We start from the raw sequence: 23,145 nt of genomic DNA, 5'->3' as shown, positions 1-23,145 counted from the left end.
TGGTGAATTGTCCAGGCCAGCGGTCATCAAATTTTGGTGGGCCTCAGAGAAATCTCACCCTCAGAGCACCCCCCCAAAGCAATTAATCCAGGTTGCACAGAAACACAAGGCTGTGCCGCCCACATGGCCCGCGGGAACCCTCCCCACCCACTCACTCCTTACCCAGTTAACTTGTTTGCTAAATTGCTATTTTTCCTTTTTCTGACCATCATCTGTTCTGCTGTGCCGGGAGATTTAGATTAGCTAGGAAGCAGGAAATGGTTGGATTTCTTGCTTTCTAGCTAGTCTTTAGATTTTCGGCTCTGCTTTTAAGCACAGCCGAACCTCCCTTAGGACTGAAGTTTCTATTATTCAGTGCAGACTCATGGCAAGCAAATTTTATTTGACAGACTGAGCTAGCCAATGGCCGATAGATAGATCACTGAATGATTCTGTGAGCTCAATCTGCCTGCCTGCTTTGCCTGATTTTGGGTAAAAATTGCTCTTTTTTTAATAAAAAAAATCAATATTTATAAAAATATTTATAATATTTATATACAAGCCATACCCAGCCAGTCACATGACCACCAAGCCACACCCACAAATTAGGCCATGCCCACAGAACCAGTGGTCCCTGAGATTTAAAATTATGAGTTTGTTGGTCCCTGAGGTCCAAAAGGTTGATGACCCCTGGTCTAGGCTTTCAAGCTGTTATCACATCTGCTATGACCACTATCGTATTCTATTATCAAGTGCAAATATCTGGAACAATCCTTCAAACAGCAGTCAAAATCTCTAAATACATGAAGAGACAATGTGTGAGCCTTAGCCATTTTGGACAGAGACATTGATACACATAGGGACTGGAGGGTTTTGATTTCTAAACTAAAAGGAATAATTGTAGGGCACATCTGGCCCAAACTATAACAATACTGTTGTTCCAGTCTAACTCAAAGACAACCCAGTGTGCTTTGAATGTATTAATAGTTTTGAAACAAATTATTATTTTTGTTAAAAATTACAAGAACTGTAAGATGGTTTGCCTTGACTTTAACACAACGTTTATCTTTCCTCATAGGAGGAAAGAAAATCTCTTTAGTTATTCTTGCGTTTGAAAGAGCATCTTAACACCTTGTTATAATATTTCAGAAGCAGCAAGGAGTCCAGCTCAGTTGTGAAAATGTTACTGAAATGCAACTTTATTCTGGAGAAGAAATAACTGACTATTGTTATTGTTGTGGTTGTTCATTCAATGACTCCAGGTTTTTTATATATAGTTGTTATATAGTTATGTGTGTGTATACACATATCAAATATGTGTATGTTTTACATAACCTATTTGTTCATTTTGCATAGTTTATGAAATAAAATGTATATCTTATATAAATATCATTTCTGCCTATCCACTTAAATTATGTCTTTCTCTTTAGATTATGATTGAGTTTTGTCCTGGTGGAGCTGTAGATGCTACTATGCTAGGTAAGTACAATAAAGCTTCATATTGTTAACCTTTGGAGTATGTTGCTAAATAAATAGGTACTAACAGTAGGTCATCCCATATTGTATATAGAATATAACAGCTTGTCCTTAAAGGTATGCGCATAAAATATTCCCATAATAACCTGACAATAATTATATGTGTATACAGGAAATTCAGTAGTAGGAAGACATATGCCATTATAGAAAAAGCTTATTTTCATAGTTTTTCTTAAAATACAACATAGCAAGCAAACCTATGGATGTTGTGCTTTATTTTTGAGATCAGTCTGGGAGTTGTGGCTTTATCATGCAGAGTGAGAGGTGGCCAGTGGTGAAACAAAGATAGAGCAAGTCTATTTAAAAAAAAAAATTTTTTTTTTCTAGTGATGTTGTTTAATTTGCTACAGCTGATATTTCAAAGTGACCTGTAGGGATGGTTTCATGGTCTTCCTGATAGGAAAAAAAAGAGTTTTGGGTTCTTCGGGATTTTAATTGCACTGTGTTGTTGTTTTTTCACAAATCACCTCCAGGACTGAAAAGGTGTTTATAGAAGAAAGCAAAGTGGAAGAATCAAGCAATATTTCAAATTAAATTAAAACTAAAAGTTCAGCAGCCGCCCTTAAGTCAGGAGGTAGTGAAGTTCTGCCTGTTTAGGGGTAACTTGGCATAGAAGCTGTAGATCTAAAGAATGAGGGGGGAAACTTTAATGTGCAATTAATTGATTCTGATTCTAACACTGATTCTGATCACGGGCAATGAATCCCAACTGTGCCCTTTAGTTTCATGATGAGCCTATCCTTTGGTCATTGCAACCTTGAAGACAATTTCAGCTTGGAGAGGACTTGAAATCCCGAAAAACTCTCTCAGAGCCAAGTGTTGCTATCTCTGGAAACATTTTGAAGAAATATAATGCTGACAAAGGGAGCATTCCCCCTATCCCTTCAAGCATGTCTGCTCTTTAAATGAATTCAGCTTCTCTACTGGAAGAGGGCAAATAAGAAATAAACACTGAAATGGGAGCTTTTTTCCTTTGTTTAAGATGTTTTGCTGCTGAAAGAATGGCTGTCCTACTTAACAGCTCCCTCTTGGATTAGCCTGGTTTGACATTCATATGGGGCCATGCTACTTAATGCAAAAGATAGGGAATATTCTTAAACGTCTTATCTATTATGGTTTAGCAAAATAATAGTAATAAGGAAACTAATTTCTGTTACAATAACTGTGAGTCAAGGCTTTCCTTATTTTATTATTAGTCATCTGTAATAATTGCACCTTGGAGAATTACATATTTATTTATATAAATATCCTTATCTTTTCCTCCAATGAACATGCATCTCTTGGTATGCTAAACAGCCCTGTTGGCTTTCAGCCTTAAGGGCCTGTTTTTTCCCCTTTTCTGGGCAGTGGGCCAGAGTTTTGGATGGGTCTGTCCTACAAAGCTTTTGGAATTTGGCATATGTATGGTTGGCCTCATTTATTTGGTATTGTGGTATGTCTTTGTGTGTCAATTGTTTTCTGATTCTTAGTTTCTATGTTTTTAACCCATGTAAGGAAGAAAGAGTTGCTGTTTGCAAGCCATATGAATCCTTTAAAGAGATAAAGTCAGTACAAATGTTTGAAAAAAGAGCAAAAAAATCAATTACAAAAAATATATCAAGTAAGCAGGAATTGCATCTTCTAAAGTTTATCTTGCCTGTAGAAAAAAATGTCTTTCTGAAGACTGACTTACACCTAGTACCTCTTATACCCATTCCTGCTGTGGTGGCTCAGACAACCAGCAATATTTATGGTTATGAATTTGACCAAGGGGCAATCACTTTTAGGAGGCCCTTGACAGAATAGGTTTCTTTCAGCTTGAAATAGCTATTACAACCTAACTCTTTTTGGATGCTAATGAATGGCTAAGCACTTATTTGATTGTTATCCTTGTCATTCCATAAGCCTTAATATGGGCTGCAGACTATCCTCCAAGCTAAGAACCACAAAACAGACAACACACAAAGACATACCACAATACAGAATAATCCTCCAATGGATTTTCCAAACCATTCCTCCATGACACTCAAACTTTAATCTATTTTGTTGCCAGACTATCAGGGAGACTGTTTTGCTAGAAGTGAAGAGAAATTTCACTAGAGCAACCACAAAATCATTTAGATCTGTACTGTCCCTCCATATTTGGATCACTATCTTCTTGCTTTGAAGTAAAAACAAGAGATGAGGTGTGATTTTTTTTTATCTCTTGTATTTACATGAGGTAAACAATATATTTTTTAAAAATATTATTCTTGCTATATGGGGCCAAGTATCCTTTTGTACTGCCTCATGATAGCCTCAGTCAGGATTTAATATTTCGAATATTTTCTAAGCAGAGGGACTCTTGCTATCTTTTTTCTAATTTTTTCTAAGCAGAGGAATGCTTGCTATTCTTTTTGAAGCATCCCTCCAGTGAGGAAAGAGGGGAAAGCTGTTAATGGGTGTGACAAATGAAACAGCCAGTGCACACTGTTTACAGCATCTTGATTTTTTTTGGTAACAATGGCATTTGAGTTTTTAAACCTGATTTTGAACTGAACACTAAAAATGAAATTGATTTTTTTTTAAAGCTGTATTTAGTATGGGTGATAGATTTTACATATTAACATGAGTTACCTATATTTAAGAGGAAACAGGCCATGGCCCCCAAAACATAGTCCTCAACTTACAACTGTTTGTTTAGTGACCATTCGAAGTTACAACAGCACTGAAAAAAGTGACTTATGACCATTTTTCATACTTACGACTGTTGCAGCATTCCCCTGGTCACATGATTAAAATTCAGAAGCTTGGCAACTGACTCAAATTTAGTTACAATGTCCTGGGTCATGCAATGGCCTCTTGCAAATTTCTGACAAGCAAAGTCAATGGAGAAGCCAGCTTCACTTAACAACCATGAAGGTCATTAAATGGGGCAAAACTCACTTAACAAATTCTCACTTAGCAACAGAAGTTTTGGGCTCAACTGTGGTCCTAAGTCATAGTAGTACCTATATTGCAGGTTTTGGTCTTTATCCCTTGTCATTTATTACTCAACTAGTTATGTTTCAATTGGTTGTCACTCTCAGTCTGTGCCTGTTACTGCTAATTGAATTTCAGAACAAAGTATAACTCAGGAAGTCTTTCCAACTGCTTTATAGAGCTGGATCGAGGCCTGACTGAATCCCAGATCCAGGTGATTTGTCGCCAGATGCTGGAGGCCCTGAACTATCTGCATGGCAAGAAGATTATCCATCGAGACTTGAAGGCAGGCAATGTGTTGCTAACCCTAGATGGAGATATTAAACTTGGTAAGAAATGTACTTAGCTCTTAATGAGAAATAGTTGTTCTATCAAAAGATTGATTCTTGTATTCAGTAAGTATGAAAAGTAGGGAAGGGCTTTCTTTTAATAGCTGGGACTATTTTGTCATGAAAATAGCTATCAGACAACTAGGCACATTTAGCCGTTAAATAATAGTCTTTTGTTAGATTGGTCTTCCTCCAGCCTTTTTCACTGTTCAGAATTTGTTGGATTGGAAAAGAAGAATTTGCTGAATGTAATCCAGCAGCTTTTATTATTGACCAGATATCTGAATTTCCTTTCAATAAGTTCTTAATGTACAATCTTGTATTTAGAAAGAAGTCCCACTATTTAATGGACCTCCCTCCTGAAAAAGCATGCACCGGATTGCAGCCTTGGTGGGCTTTTGTCATGTTATTAGCCATGACAAAATGCAAAAATATTTTAACTGGAAATCTATTTCTCCAAACAAAGAAGACTAAATACATTTGATCATGGGGCCAAAAGCTACCAGAGAGAGGCCCCATGAAGTCAGAAACAATGCAAATAAAATTCTTATTCCTATTTCAGTCTTAAGAGTATAGATTAGTTGCCTCTCGGAGATTTACAGCTTTTTATAATCCATATAACACAGATAATGTAAATGAAATTTACAGTGAATTTAGACTCCATGAGCAAAATGATGGTATCCATACAGAACTTTTTTTTAAACAACTCATATGTGAAATTACATAACTTTTAGGAAAGGAAGAAAGGCAGAATCTTAAGATCAATATTTGAGGATATCCCAGGGAACAAGGATAGAGACTTTATTTAAGAATATAAATCATGGCACAAGAATAAATTTCAATTCTCACAATTGAAAGGTGATTTCTGAACAGAAACTTGTATGGATTGTATTGAGCCTAATGCTTTTAAATATGTTCATAAATAATGTAGAGAGAGAGTCAGCAGGGATGTAGTTTAGTGTAAGCTGGTATAAATTGATAAACATTTTTTGAAAGAAAATAATGATTTTTAACTGAGATTTTGTAAGGGAAAGAGACATAATCATAGTTGCTAGGTGCTTCGTTTCATCTTCAGAACTTTAGTGCTTGCTGGTGATCTTGACAAATGTATCTTTTCTTTATGTATACAGAGAGCATTTGCACCAAGACAAATTCCTTGTGTGTCCAATCACACTTGCCCAATAAAAGAATTCTAATTCTGATATCTCCCCTCCATCCCCTTCCAGAAAGTGTAATGTTGTGTGTGTGTGTGTGTGTGTGTGTGTGTGTGCTGCTAATTCGCGCACGCTTGGGGGGTAGTCAGTTCAGCAACTTTGTCATTTTGTGAACTTTGTGGAATGTAACATTGGCCACAGCGAGAAAGACACAACCACCAAAGAATTCTCTTCTCTTACTGGCTTAAACAGTATCTCTTTGTCCAAAAGGCCAACCTTTTCCATGCTGCCACATAAGGATAGCTGCTGTTCTAATGCTCTTGTTAGAGTCTTAGGATTTTTACTCGCTATCCCAACTCTTAATTGTCTAGAAATGGTTCCTTGGGATTGGATGCTTTTGTTTAGAACTCATTTAAAAGATTCTCCTTTATAAGCAAAAGTTTTTGCAAATTGATTAACTCTAAATGGAAAACCTGTTTGCAGAGCAAATTCGTATTGGGCCGGTATTTAGAAGACAATGCTATAATCATATATACCTCAATCAATAAGCATTTATCTTTTCAGGAGCAGAACAGAAGTTTAAATTTTGCATGCCCTATCATTACTTTTAAGTGTAATCTTCCCTCTCAAGCTGTCTTCCTATCGTCACCATATATTCATCTTCATGCTTGTCCCATCTTAGTCTATTCAGGGTAGAATTATGAGAGTTCCAGTTCTTCCAAGAACATAATTTAACAGCATGTACATTCTCAGCAGTTATAAAATATGAAATTGTACAATAAAAAGTCCAGTACACAAGTTGATAAAGAAATTAGGCTCATTAAAAAGACTAATAAAAGCAGAAGTAGTAGGCGTAGGAATGTAAGGCGACACTGAAAGCTACTTATGAACTCAGCATTTTTCTTATTGTTCTGTGAGGGCTTGTGTATAAATCATTGCTTGCTATTCTTTTTGAGTTTCATGAGAATTGGCATCATTACTATATGAGTGGAGAAGGCTCACATGTCTTGCTTTGTATCATCTTTCTAGTGGAAATTTCTGGGAAGAGGTGGAAATAATACTTACTGTAAGAAATTGAATTTAAATAGCAAAACCATGAATTGTGTGTTGGGATGGGGGTGAAGTCCCTGGCAGTGAATGGTCTCGCTCTTATAGTAAAGCAAAATTCTACTCTAACTTGATGGGAGATTTAGGAGTATTTTCTTTACCATCCCTATAATTATGGTTATCTAAAAAAAGCAAGTTAATCAGAATACTAAGTTACTTTTTCACATCCTTCTCAAATACTCACCCACGTTGAAATAGTCTGTCTTAAGAGAAAAATATTTAGCAATAATATGTTTTGTGGGTATAGATTCCATCATTTAACAGTATCATTGTTTTTATACTTTTAACATGTTTCAGATCATTAGTATAGACTAGACATGGGTAGAGCCAATTCCCCAATATGGGAATTGTAGTACAATAAGATGTAGAGAGTCCTTGGTATCCATCCAGGTTAAAGTTTCAATTGTATGCTTGCTTTGAGAAATAAACCAAGTAGTGATATAATTAAAGGTTGCCCTTTTAACTGCAACCTGCAGCTGCAACATTAATTGAAGAATTGAAATTGATTTCAACTCTTTTCAGCCGATTTTGGAGTATCAGCCAAAAACATGAAGACTATGCAGAAGAGGGATTCTTTCATTGGCACACCATACTGGTAAGAGGATTAGTTCACAGTGGCATGGCCTTTAAAGAAGTCACTGCCAAATTACATCGGGAGGGAAAGGGAGATGTTGTGTCCTAATCAACATACGGTGTTGGGGCTGTATTTTATTATGGGCTGTATTTTAAAGTATGCCTTGCGTGTGCAGTTACATTTGTCTCTGTGTTGTGTAACTGATATCTTGATCTTAATTAGTGCAATGTCCCATTTGTCCCATTTATGTAAAATATAAAAAGAGTATATCAACCTAGAAGGCAATGCTGCATTTAATATTTGGGTTTTTTTTTTTAAAATGAGTTTGTATGTTTCAAGGGTTTTATCCTTGGAGGTGGAGGAAAAAATATAGAAGGAATTAAAACTGTCAGCTGCAACAATATTCTGCTATTTGAATCACTGCTTCTCTTAGGGCAGAAAAGAAACTACAGCCTGTATCTGGAATGAGATGTTGATGGAATTTGGGCTGTTCTGTCTTCTTCTCACCCCACCCCAACCCTAATTTGGTGGAATGTCCTTTGGAGGCATTTCCAAGGGTATAAAAACAACTATTCACTCCAAGAATTTAATCGCTAAATCAGCTGCATCATCATTAAGGGGACGCAATCAATGTGCATTTAATTTGCCATTTCAGACAGTATTTAGGCCAGATGTCATTAGCCGACTGCTTGCCTTCTGTGGCCAATTGGGAATGGAGAGATGAATGACCGGGAGAGTATATGTGGGCTGGATATAGCCTAAAGAAGTTAACCATTTTTGTTATCTGTTAATTTCAGTAGAGAATGTGTTTCTATGTTATATTCAATGGTATTACCAAAGACAATGGGACTCAGGAATTTGTGATGCTGGCTAGTTCATTCTGAGTGTAGAAGGGATGCTGGCTAGTGATGCTGGCTAGTTCATTCTGTGATGCTGGCTAGTTCATTCTGAGTGTAGAAGGGATGAATTTTCATATTGCATTCATAGTTTAGTTGCAAAGTTATACTTTTAAGCAGGGGACCCCAAACGTGGCAACTTTAAGATTTGTGGATTTCAACTCCTAGCATAGCTGGCTGGAGAATTCTGGGAGTTGAAGTCCACAAGTCTTAAAGTTGCTAAGTTTGGAGATCTTTGCTTTTAAGGCTTATGGTCAGTTCTAAGTCTAGACTAGTTGAATATATATAGTTTAGCTTGAAAACAAGATCTGACTCTTAGAAGCACTTTCAGCGAAAATGAATTTTATTCTTCTTTCTTTGTTGTTGTTGTTTTTAGGATGGCTCCCGAAGTAGTGATGTGTGAGACTATGAAAGACACCCCTTATGATTACAAGGCTGACATCTGGTCCTTGGGCATAACACTCATAGAAATGGCACAAATAGAGCCACCTCATCATGAGCTGAACCCTATGAGGGTCTTGCTGAAAATAGCCAAATCTGATCCTCCGACTCTTAATTATCCATCAAAGTGGTGAGAAGTTTTTCTTTTCTTGTTCATTAACAATCAGGAATACCTACAAGAAGTGCCCTGGTCTTCTCTCTCTCCCACCTTTATCAATAATAATTGTCAGTATTCCCAGGTAAACAAAACAGGAAGTATAACTGGATGAGCTAATTGCACATTATTGTAAGGCTACATTCATAGAATCTTGCAAGGGTGAAGATATAAATCTCCCATCACCACTTTTAACTGCCCAATGAATTAGGGCAGGTTCTTTCTAAACTTCTGCCTCTGACTGTTAAGCCACTGGGAATTCCTTCTCTTTCCTAAGCAGAACCTCTTCTGCTCTCCTTCAAGGTCATTTTCACATACCATTATATTAACTACATTAATCACTGACTTTGTAAGTAGACAAAATAAATTTGTAGCAAATGGAAAAATATGATAGAAAAGACCTGAGAAGTTGAATTTGAAAAGCGGAACCTTTCCACCTGTTGCCGAATTCCACCTACCATCAGCCTCCGCCAACAGAGCTAATTATTAGAGTTTCCCAGCTGCTATAAAATATTGCCATTGCCAATTGGGACCCATTTAATAAAAATAGTTCTCAAGAAGGAATAAGCAGAGGAAGGGAAATGTTTTTCTTATTTTTTAATAATCTTGGACTAGTTCAGAAACATACCGCCTACGGCACCAAGCCCTTACTTGAAGCTGTAATGCTTTAAATGCATCCCTCAGGACTACTCTATAACTTGCCACTAAATTGTAATATTTAATCTGGCAGAAAAGGGAAATGATTAAAAACATGCTGAGTAATCACCTCAACTTTATTTAATTAAGTCAATTAAAGTAGTTTTAATTAGATTTTGCTCTTCCCAGTTTGTCAAGAGCATCAGTTGAAATGTTTCCAATGAAAGGATTATGCATCCCTAGTCTTGATTAAGATTCCCTGTGGTGATCTCCAGGTTCACTATAACTTCTGCCCCTTTCACCATTGACCATGAGTTTTGCAGCTGATGGAAAGAATTATTCCAGCAATATCTAGTAAGCGTAACATTGAGATATCACTCATGTTGATGACTGTTAGTTCTAAATTGTAATTTGTTTATACACAGATCTCCACTTATTCCTCAAAACTAGGTAATGTTAGGCAAAACATGTATGTAAAGGTGTTACTTGATAGTGTGGGCTGTGAGAATAACCTGGAGGGAAGAAGAGTTCCAGCCTAGACAATAGTCAGATAAATCTCCACACAAAGCAGGAATGGAATTTGAGAAATATGCAAGATTCCGCTACTGTAACCCAACATAAAAGCAGTTTTAGTATTCATGATTTTGGTGCCTGACTCTGGGCTACCTCAAAGGGCTGACACATACAAAAATATACCTTGCAGTCTTTCTCAACCTGATGTTCTCTAGATGTTTTAGACTACAACTCTCACGATCATTGCCCTTATTTTTTCAATCATTATTTTCCATTTCTTATATACATGTATTGCAGTGTGCTGTTTTCCAGAAGATTTCATTTTCCAAACTCTTAAAATACAGCCTTTCTTCCCTTAAGATTATATAATATCACAATTTTTTGCAGAATCCGAGATATGAACAAAGATAATAGCTTAATACCCAAGTACATTCATTGTAAAAAGAAGATCCCAGGTTCTCTCCCTGACTTCCCCATTTAAAATAGGTATGATAATAAGGAACAGGGAAGATTCCCTCCATTCTAAGACAAATGCAAGTGTGCTTGCTTAACAACTACTTGTTCAGCAACTGTTCAAACCTATGGTGGCACCAAACAAGTAATACTTATGACAGGTCCTCACAGTTCTGGCTATCACAATGTCCCCATAGTCACACGATTACTATCTGAGTACTTGGTGCAACCTCACAGTTATGGATAGCAGCAGTTATAGATATCATTTACAACCTCCATTGGTGGCTTGCAACAAGGAAAGTCAATGAGGAAGCCAGCAGGAGGTCACAAATGGTCATTGTGTGATGCCCTAACTTAATGAAGTGAAGAACTGGAGTGCTGAAATTGTTGTCACTAAACAGCATAGTCATGTGACATCACATTTTATGACCACATTGCTTAGCAACAGCAAACCCAGTCCCAATTGCTGCTCTTGAGGGCTACCTGTAGTTGACTGGTGCAATGTAGTTTTCTCTGTTTCTGTGAAAATTTGAAATGTGGTGATTTAGGATGATATTTTTAATGCAAAGCACAGTCCCCAGCAAATATCCAAACAGTGCAACTTTATATTTTTACTTTCTGAAGCTTTTTTTCACCTCTCCCAGGACACAAAATGTTTATTAGAAGGTACATCTAGTTAGGCTTTCTATTACAAGAGGAAAACTCTTCCATAGGAACAGGACAGTATAACTTTTCTGGCTAGAAAATCACTGAGCAGAAGTAGTCACATGTGAAACATTTGTTGTGATTATATGTAGAAACTGGCAGTAAGTGTTTTACCTACTCTTACATGGCAGCCAGCACAGAAATAGGGGTGCAAGGAAGGGAGAAAGGTGCAATCAGTTGTCTGACAGAAGGCTTTGTATTAGTTTAAACTCAGGCAGACATTAATCCCTGCGTGAGCTTGCTAACATTTGGTCTTTGGCATGAATTGGGAACAGAATGACAGCATGTAACTTGCTTCTGAACAGCTATCTGAGCTGCACAACAGTAGTAGATCTGCAATTAATCAAGGCCACTTTTTTTTTTAACCAATATTGAGTATTAATATATATATGCAAATTTGTGCTGCTTTGTTTCTTCCTACTGAAAAGCACCAATTTCAATTTGTAAATCATGTAGTGTGTCTCCAGGATAGGGTATCCTGGTTTTCTTTCTCCCGACATTTTTAAATGCGTGTGTTTGTTCATAAAGGTCTCCAGCATTCAGAGATTTTCTGAAGACTGCACTTGACAAAAACCCTGAGACCCGGCCAACTGCCACACAATTACTGGAAGTAAGTATAGCGTCTCAAGTGAGTCACACGTTGACACTGCGAAGGGCTCATAAATCTACACACATTCTCTGGTTGGAGTACAGGTTTCCCCCTTGGTTATTAATATAGAGAAAACTTGGATGGTTGCTGGAGTTTAGATTCTAATTATGTAGGAATGTTGTTCCTCATGGGAGAAAGAACTCTGCCATTTGAGTGGTTCTGCTTTCTGAGGCATCTAGTGCAATCTTCCTTGTACTTCTGAAATGTTGTACACTGCTGAGAATTATGGCTGCTGAGAGTTATTCCACACATGGGGGGAGAGAGTACCCAGGTTGGGAAACAGAGGTGGTTCTCAGCAGGTTCTGACCAGTTCTGGAGAACCGGTAGCAGAAATTTTGAGTAGTTCGGAGAACTGGCAAATACCACCTTTGACTGGCCCCACCCCCACCTATTCTCTGCCTCCCGAGTCCCAGCTGATCGGCTGGGTCTTCTTTTGTTGCCCTGAACAGGAGAACGGAGCTGGAAATCAGGTTAGTAGGGTGGGAGGGAATGGGGATTTTGCAGCAATCTTCCCCTGCCACCAAGCCACACCTACAGAACCAGTAGTAAAAAAATTTGAATCCCACCACTGTTGGGAAGGGCTATTCTATACAGTTTAATTTTTGGTCCAGCATTGAACAGTAATGCAATTGTTGTTTCCTACTGCTAACTTCGACTTTTGGGGAAAAAAATAACCTATTCGGTGGAGGGGGGGATTTTAATTTGATTGTTATTAATTTGATTATTGGCAGAAAAATAGTGAAAACCAAACTATGTTGACATCATTAACACAAAGAAAGTATGAAATAATATCTATTGTGGAAAACCCTGAAGTTTTAAAAATTTTATCTTTAAAAAAAATAATTTAAAAATGTTTTAATATTGCCTTTAAATTTTAATCTTTAAATATTTTAATTGTTTTTAATATATTTACTAGATTTTAATAGTTGTGTTTTAACTGGGTATGCCTCTCAGAATCACATGCAAGTGAACGTGGGTGGCCATATAAATTTAATAATAAATTAATAAAATCTTGATGGCTGCTTCATGGGTTTGCTTGGTGAGATTGTTCTCTTCCTGTGAGGTTAGAGGAAGTGTACTTCTAAAATAGGAGTAAGGATTGCACATGCAATGCCAACATTGCAAGGTAACCGTGTAATTCTTTTATGTAAATAAGTATAATTCTAAAGTAAGTGTTTTTTTCCAGGTAAGTCTGTGTATATACCGTACAAGATTAGGTATTGGTACTTCTTACCTGTTCATCTCCGATGGAGGGACACCTAACATAACATTTTGTATATTTCACCTCCTTAGTTGCTCATAGGAATGCAGTTTTTTTTATGCATAATGCTTCTATAGGCAGTAGTGAAGCTGACTGGAGTCCCATGGATTGAATGTCATACCTGAGAACATAATTTTGTCATACCTCATAGCAACAATGTCCAATTTTAAGAGGAGTGTTTTAAAATTCCAGTTCACAGTTGCACTTATTAAGCAATAAAAACCTGTTTTTCTAAAGCTATAAAAGGCAACTAGCCCTTATGTCTTTTCCTATTTTCTCTTTGCCTTATCTGTTCAATTTTCCAGCTTCAGTGTTTCACTGTCAAAGAGAGTACGTGCTTGTGTAGAACTGCTACTTGGAAGCACACATATTCCACAACTGTGAAAGAAACCAGTCTGACTTTGTAAAAGACTGATAACTAAATATACTTCTAGCTCCTGATATTTTCTGGAAATGTTTTGGCCCCAGTAGTGCAGAAACTGATTTATGATTATTTATTTTACAGTTAGAGATTGTAATATGATTGCCTGTAACTCGTGATCAATACATTGTACAGGTAGTCCTCAACTTAAAACGGTTCATTTAGTGTCTGTTCAAAGTTTCAGTGGCACTGAAAAAAGTTATTTATGACCATTTTTCACCCTTACAATCTTTGAAGCATCCCTATGGTCACGGATCAAAATTCAGATGCTTCGCTCATCCATACTACCATTGTTGTGTCCCAAAGTCATGTGGTCACCTTTTGCCAATTTTGACAAGCAAAACTAATGACAATGCCAGATTCACTTAATAGCCATGTTATAAAAATTATCAACTGCAATAAATCACTTTGCAACTATGGCAAGAAAGGTCATAAAATGGGGCAAAACTCACTTAACAAATGTCTCACTTGACAGCAGAAATTTTAGGGTCAATTGTGGTCGTACGTTGGAGGACTACCTGTATTGTACATGAATATTTGAGTAGCAAAGGAAGGGGGAAGTAGTTGACCAGGCCTTTGAACTATCTTGCTCTTGATTTGCAAAAGAATCAGACTAGTCTGGTACTCATGACCTTGATTTTTTTTAGCATCCTTTTGTCAGCAAGGTCACCACTAATAAAGCCTTACGTGAGCTGGTGGCAGAGGCAAAGGCTGAAGTGATGGAGGAAATTGAAGACAATAGAGAGGAAGTTGAAGAGGAGGACTCGTCAGAATCTGCCTCTGTAAGTTGAATTCCTTTCGTTGCATTAAATGATGTTTGTGTTAAGGAAACAAGACAAAATATTATTTTTCCCCATACATAAACCTGAATGTGTGCTTGTACACATATGCATTAGTTAGTAGACACAGACATATGTATACGTTCATATTAAAAATGCTTCAGAGTCCACAAATTACATTAACTGGATTTTTGAAAGCAAACTGCTGGCTACCTTTGACCCCTGCAGCTACTGGCAGAGGAGAGAAGTCGTGTTGCTTTTGTGCAGGTGGGCAGGAAGAATGGGCTCCTTGGATGGGAAGAGGCTGCTCTTCATTCAGCAGCCAGGAATCCTTCAAACAATGTTTGGGCAGAGAGCCAAGCCTTCCCTTTCCACTAGCAAGATGGCTTTCTCAGTAAATGCACACACTGTGTGGACAAATATGTCCCCTAGGAAAAGTTTTAATTTTTGGCATCCTTAACTATGAAGAATGTAGCCTTTAGCTGCTTAGGATTAAAACTGCAAGACACTCGCTGGGCTGGGCTGGGCTGGACTGTCTGCTTTCAGGCTTAGCTGGGACAGGTAGAAGGATAGACATTTGGACAGGAAAGAGGCATTTAGTCCTTCGAAGGATTCAGGATTATCAAGCAAGGTGAGATCTGCAGTCACAAGCCGACAACAAGAATATTATTTAAAAAAAATATTTTTCAAAGTGGGTTAAGGTAGGGCAAGCTCTGCACATTCCCAACCATCAATGGTTTTCTCTGGATAAAAAGAAGAAAAATCTTCTGTAGAGTTTACCTTGTAAGCAAGCTCAACTTTTGTCTCTTTCTGTCTTTTGTCCCTGACATGAATAAAATAAAGACAGCATTTGAAAGAGGTAGATGGAAGCCTGTACAAACTAACTTTTCAACAGTAAAAAAAAATTGAATCCCAACACTGCTTCTGAGGTTTACACACACAGAGAGACAGATACACGGATACACATACATACTCACATGTGGCTTCAGGCTCTCTTCCTGTGTCAAGTACGCAGGAAGATTTGTACCTCATTGCATGGAGGTTGTGAATTGTAACAAACTTTTTAACTAAGGCACGTATGAATGCTTTGTAAGAGGTTTGTGTCCCTACAACTATAGTATCACTGAAGCTTATCAAATGCAACACAGGAAATCCAAGATTTCTGGTTTGTAGGAAATACAGCTGAGGTTTAGATTGTTTGCAGTTGAAGAATGACTTTAGTTCCTTTTTAGAACATTTTTTTCATATAACTTTATTGCAGTTTTGAAAATGAAAGATAAATACTTACAATAATGACTATTTAGAATGCAGGGGAAAAGAAGAAAAAAAGAGAAGCAAACGCTACAAATGAAGGGGAGAAAAAAGGAAAGAAACTATGAAGAAGTAGCTTCCAATTTTCTTTACAGCAGTTATAAATATGCATGTAAATTAACCTCTTAAGTCTAGAATTGCAACATGATTTATATTTTTACTATAATCTATTTTTTCCAGTTACCAAACCATACATTATTTCATTTTTTCCTGGGCCACACCAAATGTCTATAAATCTAGTCAAAAAAATCTATAGTCAGACCTCTACTACCATTTTAGTGACTCTCATTCTGCCCTTGCTCTGGGCTGAAACCTGTCCATTTCTTGAGCTTTCTTTCCCTTATGAATAAAGTTTCTGTTTCTATTTTTTATTCTGAGGTTTTCTTTATTTTTGTTGTGGTTTTGTGCTTTAATACAATGAGGTGGCAGAAATGCTGCTGTTCTGTCCGATTTGTCTTTCATTTTAGTCCTCACCTCTGCAGCCTTTCTGGCTGTCTAATAAGTAGAAGCCTCGAGTGAGAATTTCTGTTGTGGTTGCCTCTCTTGTAATGTAATTGAAGCATGGGAAGCAAGAGAGATGAAGATTGATATAGAATGGTTCCACAATGAGAGACAGAATATCTGCCTTCATTCCTTGACCATCTCCTAAACTAAAAGAGCTGCAAGAATCTTGCACTTTTTCCATGAGATTTCAGGAAATGTTGTTTTCCGTTGGAAAAGCATTTTCCCATCCCTTTTGAAAGAAAAGAGTTAAAAATACAGAATACAGTTTTGGCACAGCATTCTCTTCACTAGCTGCCAAAACTTTATTAATAATACTTGAAGCAACTCAGATTCTATCCAGCACAATGGTGAGCAATACACAGTTTGAAAAGAAAGTGAAATGGATGGGGGTGTGGACAGACATTAATACAAATTATGTAGAAGGACAGCCTGAAGCCTTCTGCTTCCAGGAAAACTTCAGCTCCACCTTTAGGCGCTTTCCTTACTAATTTCCCTACTCCTTTGTATGTTGAAAGAGTGAAAAAAAAATGCTTGATAGTGATTATTTGGTGAAATCCTCAAAGCAAGAGGAGTGGTTTCCTGAAGTCAAATTGCATGTTACTTTAAAGGAGATAGATAACAGCTTTGCTTTTGTTCCTTACTCAGATGAAAGGCAGGGAATCCAGTCCCAATTTAGTTCTTTCTAATGAAGAGCTTTCAACAATGTGCCCTTCCTCACCGCAGCTCCAGTTTAGATTTGAACAACTGCAACTTGCATAGTCCAAAAAGAATTATTGGTTCTAGTTGGGACAATAGGAGTCCTGAGGTTTTATAAATGCAGTTGTTATTAATCATCACCCTTCCAGTCTTTTGCCTTAGCACTTTGCTAGAGAGTGAATAATTGTTTGAAAACCATAGTAGAAGACAGTTTGAATCAATCACTGTTTCTCAGCCTACTCTGCTTCACAAGGATATTGTGAGAATAAATCAGAAGATATTACTATTTACATTATCTTAAATTCACTGGAGGAAGGGCAAAAAAATGTAGTAGATTAACGTATTGTCCCTCTATTATAAGGCCAATCTAATTGACAGAAAACAAGGAATATAATGGTAATACAAGACAAATCTCTATACTTTTGATAGGTTAGAACTTGTCCCAGCCTGTATACCTTGTCCTACCGCAAAATTGTTCATAGTTTGAGTTCATGAATGCGTAGGTGCATTCAGAATTGAAATCAGGACACAAAGGTGCCAGTCCAATCTAAATAAAGATAAGCAAAAAATTATTAAAATTATTAAAAAATTATAAAGTTTATTTCTATTGCCACCCAATATACCCAAGTGACCAGGTGACTTACAATTCTAGGTTCATAGGAAAAGACAAAAAGCGTTTTTCAAGTTCAGATGAAAGAATAGCATTCCTAGGAAAGCTTGTATGGTAGGCCCAGAGGACACAATACTGAGATACTGTTCTAGTATTATACTTTGTCCAGGTTCCCAATCTCCATTCAGACATAGCCATCAATAGCCAGCTGACTGCACAAGCCAGGGTCTTCAGTATAACAGCTAATTCCCAGTAGATCTTCCTGCCAAGGTATCTCACCATAGATCCTAGAGTTTTTTCCACTCTTTGAATTTGCACATCCACAGTAGTGACATTCTGAAGATTGGACAATATGGACGAAGAGGAGGAGATTGTCTCTGTCTGTAGAGGTAGGCATGGTGATCCCTGCTTCGGCCTTAATAGTGCTACAACTCAATCACTCAGATGTCCAATATCCCATCCTGCTTCCCTTATTCTTGTGATAGCATGCCAGGGGGCATGACAAAAATTCAGTATTTTTGGTTACAGGCTTTTTCTATGTTATAAATTGGAGAGCCTGTAACCCTGACAAAAGGCTCACAGAGGAGAGATCATCAGAAACTGAGAAGTGTAAAGGCAGACCGAAGAAAGCAAAATTGGCAAAAAGTGATCTGGGGCAATATACTTCAAGTAACAGTTCACTAGCAGTGTCAAAGAAAAGTCAAAACACAGCCTTCTGGACAATTTCGGCAGGATGTCAGCTGTTCTGTAGCAAGGAAAACAATTTATAGACTAGCAATGAGACCTTCTATGAACTGATGAAGCAAAAGAGGAGAAAGCAGCTTCATCAATGACAAATTACTAGGAGATAATTAAACTCTCCCTTTTATTTTTAACTTCTGCTTCCTCCCCACCTCCACTACATAAGCTGGCAAGGAGGGTGAATATTCTCTAAGCACTCAAAGTTCCCTAACAACTCAATGATGAAACAAATGACCTACCTCAGCCTAAGTTTCAATGGTTTTGTTTGCAAAAATTCTTTTCTGGAGTAGAATGTGATCCTGTTTCCCCTTAAAAGGAGTCTCTGTTTTATCTCAGTGTTTTCAGTGTTCTGTTCCTTAATTGTTCTTTCTTGTTCCTTCAGGCAAAAAAAAATTTTTTTTTAAGGATAATTTCATTGTCTTCCTCTTGTCTCCCCTCCTCCTTCACTCAGCCTCAAGACGTTCAGAAGAGGGATTCCTTTCTTGCAAGCCAGCTAGGTTCGGGAGGAGAAAAGCTTCAAGAAAACCACTTATCACTTGTAACCAATGGACCAAAGTTGCCTTTGGAGCACGTCAAGGAAGCTATAAATGGACAGGACAGCAGGCTTTTGGAGGAAGAAGTTAGAACTGAAGCTCTGGTCAAAACTGCTGAGCGCTCAGATTTGTTGGGAATAGAAAGTTATTCAGTCCTGCCTGGTGCCAAACAAAAGTTAAGCACCAGCCCCCAGGCATTACAGCCCAATGAAAACATTAAACCAGCAGAGGATGAGGCTGTCAACCACCAAAAGGAAAGCACTGAAACAGCAAACAGTGAGAATTCAAATTGGGGAAGCCAAACTGTAAACAGCCTCCTTGAAACACCGACTGAAGAAAAAGTCCCCAATGGGAGTTTGAACTCTTCTCAGTTTGAGAATGATAGCTTCAAGAGAGATTCTGATTCCGGAAGCACCTCTGCTTCAGAGAGTATGGACCTCAACATCTCTTTGTCCCTGAACAGAGGCAGTGAGTCCCATTCCCTAAAGGTAAGAATTGAAGATTGTGGATGGGGCTTGTGCATTATGTAGGCACCCCCACTGAATGATCAGCAAAAAAGCACAGCAGCAGCAGCCGCCTCTCTTTTGTGCCACCAGAGATGGCAAGCACTGCTTAGGAAGAGATTGAAAGGGAACACCTCCTGTTGTCATTCAGTGTAACAGAAATAGCACTCCTGTTCCCGCTGATTTTTTTAATTGCTTGCCAAGGTGAGCTAGAAACTCCAGGTCTCTTCATCTGCTGATGCAACAATGCATCCTTGGATTGTAGGGCTGGGAAATTCAGCAGATAACAGATAATTAGAGTAGGAAGGGACCTTGTAGGTCATCTAGTCCAACCCCCCCGCCCAAGCAGGAGACCCTACATCATTTCTGACAAATGGCAGTCCAATCTCTTCTTGAAAGTCTCAATCTTCTACTGCAATCAGGTTGTGTTTTGGGTTGCAGTGGGTAGGAAGGTAAGAAACACCATTGCAAGTGATGTCACTGAAAAATCTAAATAATACTATGTTACCTGCCTAGAGATGGATACTGTAATAATAAAGCATGGTGAGAGAGGACGAGTCCTATTGTTTGGTGGAAAGAGAAGATACTCAAATATTTGTGATTTCAGAAAGGGTTCAAATTTTGAAATTTCAGAAAAAAATGATTGGCATTCAGTAACTGTCAGTCCCTCCTGCTCTGTGCCGAAGTCTTCTAATTGAACAGGGTGTTCTCCCTCCCTGAAATACAAATACTGAAAGCAAAATGAATATACAAATCAAGAATATGTGTGGAATCTATTGTTTTAATTTCTTAATATCATCTTGGAATCTCACTTTTCTCACTAAAAAAATAGCTGTTCTCCCTCTACTCCTCATGGTGATTATGATTCCTGTCAAGCTTTTATAAAACACATTTTGTTTTGTTACAATAAATAATTATTTCGTATCCAGAATATCTTTTTACACTTGTCTTTTGTTATATGTGTAGAATGCAAAAATGCAGAACATGACACTGAAACGAACAAGAAGATTTGTAGTAGATGGAGTGGAAGTGAGTGTTACTACCTCAAAAATCATCAGTGAAGATGAAAAGAAGGATGAAGAGATGAGATTCCTCAGGCAAGCTAAAACTGTGTTTTGTTTGTAAGATTTTGTACAGGCCTGACTGTTTAGGTAATCACTGAAAAGGTTAAATATTAGGAAGAATTTTTTGATGGTAATAAGATTCAGCCTTGGTTCAGTATAAATCACCATTGTCATATTTAAGAATATCCCCCCGAAATCCATACATTTTAGTTGCTGCAACATAAATTGTCAGTTTATGTTATCAAATGCTTTTTGTGCATCCAGAAATATTAATGCTAATTGTTTTTCATTGTGGGTTTCATAATATTCTAGTGTATCCAGAATTATTTTTACATTATTTCTTATTTGTCTCTTGAGTAAAAACCCATTTTGGTCTGGATGAATAAAGTCAATTAGGAATCTTTTTAATCTTTCAGCCATTATTGATGCAAACGTTTTGTAGTTTGCATTTAATAACGAGATTGGTCTATAATTTTTTATTTGTGTTATGTCACTAGAGATTAGAAATTATCTTATGGAACCAGATATTGAGAATTATCATCCAGTCTTCCATCTAGCTTGGCCAAAGGCTAGCTTGGATTTATGGGAGTTGCAGAATAAGACATCTAGAAAGCACTAAATTATGCAACAGAACAAGAATGGGGAAGGGAAAAATGAAAAGTTCAGCAATCATTGCTAATGTTTTTGCCTGTTCTTTTTATTACCACAGGAATCTATAAATGTCTGGCAGCAGCTTGAGATGTAAAATCTAAATTATACCAAAAAAAAAGTGGAATATGACAACAGTTTTCTAAAACTCAGTTCAATAGAGGTCAACACTACAAACTTACCTGAGTTGTTCATTATATTTCTTTCAGCTTGCCAAGTTTCGGACAGAGATATATTCTTGCATGCAGTTGTCGGATTGTATTAAACTGCATTTATTCAAAATGTTTGCATGGTGTAATCTGAATAATTCAAGGGCAGATGTGCAAATATAAACAAGAAAGAGCTGGAAAAATCAGCCTCTTTAAAATATTCTGCCTGCAGGCCGAAAGTGGTATATGCTTATGCCAGTGATTGAAAGAGTCATTCCTCCCCTCAAGAAGATTCTAGATCCTTAGAATGCAGATGGCAGTAGGCAGCCTATGTTGGCTAGTCTTCATTATGATTATGCTAGCCTAAATGTGCTTCTGTGTAGCTTTAGTCTTAAAGGGAAAGCTTATCTTTTGTTTCTAAACTTCTGTTCTACTTTAACTCTGCAGGCGCCAGGAGCTGCGGGAGCTACGTTTACTTCAGAAAGAGGAACATCGGAATCAGACACAGTTAACAAGCAAACATCAGCTGCTCCTGGAACAAATGTTAAAACGTTTTGAGCAAGAAATGAATGTAAGTGAGAATAGGAATTGTCATCTCTAGAAGTTGGCCAAAGATGGAGAAAAGAAAAATTAATAACCCATATGTGGTATTAATTAGGCTAGGAAGAAACCTAAACATTATTATTAAAAGTCGTGTCAGTTTCCTGAAGAATTATGGATAGAATGGCAATCTTACTTGTGTGAATGTATCAATACGTTATATATTGTATATCGTATTGTAACATAACATAACATAATATAACAATATTCTTTACTGTAGATTGTGGATGTTAGGTGTAGTAGACATTGAAATCTTTTATTGTTCAGAATAATTTTCCTATGATTATATTTTAGTGTCTTCAAAAGTTGAAGATCCTTTGGAAGATCCTTGTTAAAATCATAATATCAAGCAGCAAAATCACAAACGTTTTGAACTCCAAGAACTTCTCATGCTGATTTTTTGAAGTTGCAGTTCAAAACATCTGGAGCATACAAGGTTTCATATTCCCAACTTAGCACATACAAAACAAGGACTATTCTTACTTCTATCCCTAATAATTTCTCACACTTCTAAAAAATTGCAGGAATCTCCCATCCAAACATAATTAATTTTTAGTTATGCATTTTTGTGTTGTAAAATTTTGGTATGCATTTCTTTTTCACATTGTCCTGCATGTTCAGAATGTCAGGAAGCAGCATATTTAGTTAAATATTCTGGGAGAAGAAATTTCTTTCAGTCTTATGTCTGATAGTATGCCACCTCTAATTCAGGGTCTTCTGCAGATGTTATCCTAAGGGCATGCAGACATCATGACTATAGTAATATGGAATTGTTGGAGCTATATTCCAACACATCTGGAGAATACAAGGTTGAAGAAGAGTTATGTAAACAGATGAAATCATTTCATCTGCCAGTATCAGCATTGCTGAATCCTACGCAGCTTCTCTATTGTTAAATCTTCAAAAAAAATTGGCAATGATGTTTCAAATACTATATTTAAACAGTTAACAGTCACCATCCTCAAGTTTTCTCAGGACTATACATTCCCAGTTTTCAATCAGGCTTAATAGGAATTTCTCATTCTTTGAGCATTTGTACTGTTCTCTGAAATTATTCCTGCACTTGAGCAATTTTTCCCATTATTTTTTCCTGATGTTAGTGTGCATCATCCAATCTTATACGTAGAAGGAATCTTGGAACAGCTTTTTCCTGATCTACTGTAACACACACACACACACACACGCACAAAGAGGCAATCCACAGCCTACAAACAAGGATGCCACAGTTAGATCCTAATAGTTATTGTCCAGACTGTCCT

The 23,145-nt window shown here is 37.2% G+C and overlaps 1 protein-coding gene across 1 annotated transcript in view; it reads left to right on the top strand.

The window, feature by feature from the left end:
• Nucleotides 1-23,145, top strand: part of STK10 (serine/threonine kinase 10) — a 77,441-nt gene that overhangs the window by 42,388 nt on the left and 11,908 nt on the right. The window contains exons 3-11 of the mRNA XM_026688263.2: nucleotides 1,410-1,458; nucleotides 4,635-4,784; nucleotides 7,568-7,640; nucleotides 8,892-9,086; nucleotides 11,946-12,027; nucleotides 14,396-14,530; nucleotides 18,841-19,410; nucleotides 20,392-20,522; nucleotides 21,734-21,857. Of these exons, the coding sequence (XP_026544048.2) occupies nucleotides 1,410-1,458; nucleotides 4,635-4,784; nucleotides 7,568-7,640; nucleotides 8,892-9,086; nucleotides 11,946-12,027; nucleotides 14,396-14,530; nucleotides 18,841-19,410; nucleotides 20,392-20,522; nucleotides 21,734-21,857 (1,509 nt within the window). The remainder of the gene's footprint in view (nucleotides 1-1,409; nucleotides 1,459-4,634; nucleotides 4,785-7,567; nucleotides 7,641-8,891; nucleotides 9,087-11,945; nucleotides 12,028-14,395; nucleotides 14,531-18,840; nucleotides 19,411-20,391; nucleotides 20,523-21,733; nucleotides 21,858-23,145) is intronic.

This window comes from Notechis scutatus, chromosome 2, assembly GCF_049901735.1.
Source record: "Notechis scutatus isolate UNSWTSFEM ecotype Mainland chromosome 2, rNotScu1.2, whole genome shotgun sequence".
NCBI classification, from domain to species: Eukaryota; Metazoa; Chordata; class Lepidosauria; order Squamata; family Elapidae; genus Notechis; species Notechis scutatus.
The sequence above is the reverse complement of the archived record's forward strand: the minus strand, read 5'-3'. Positions and strand labels throughout refer to the sequence as shown.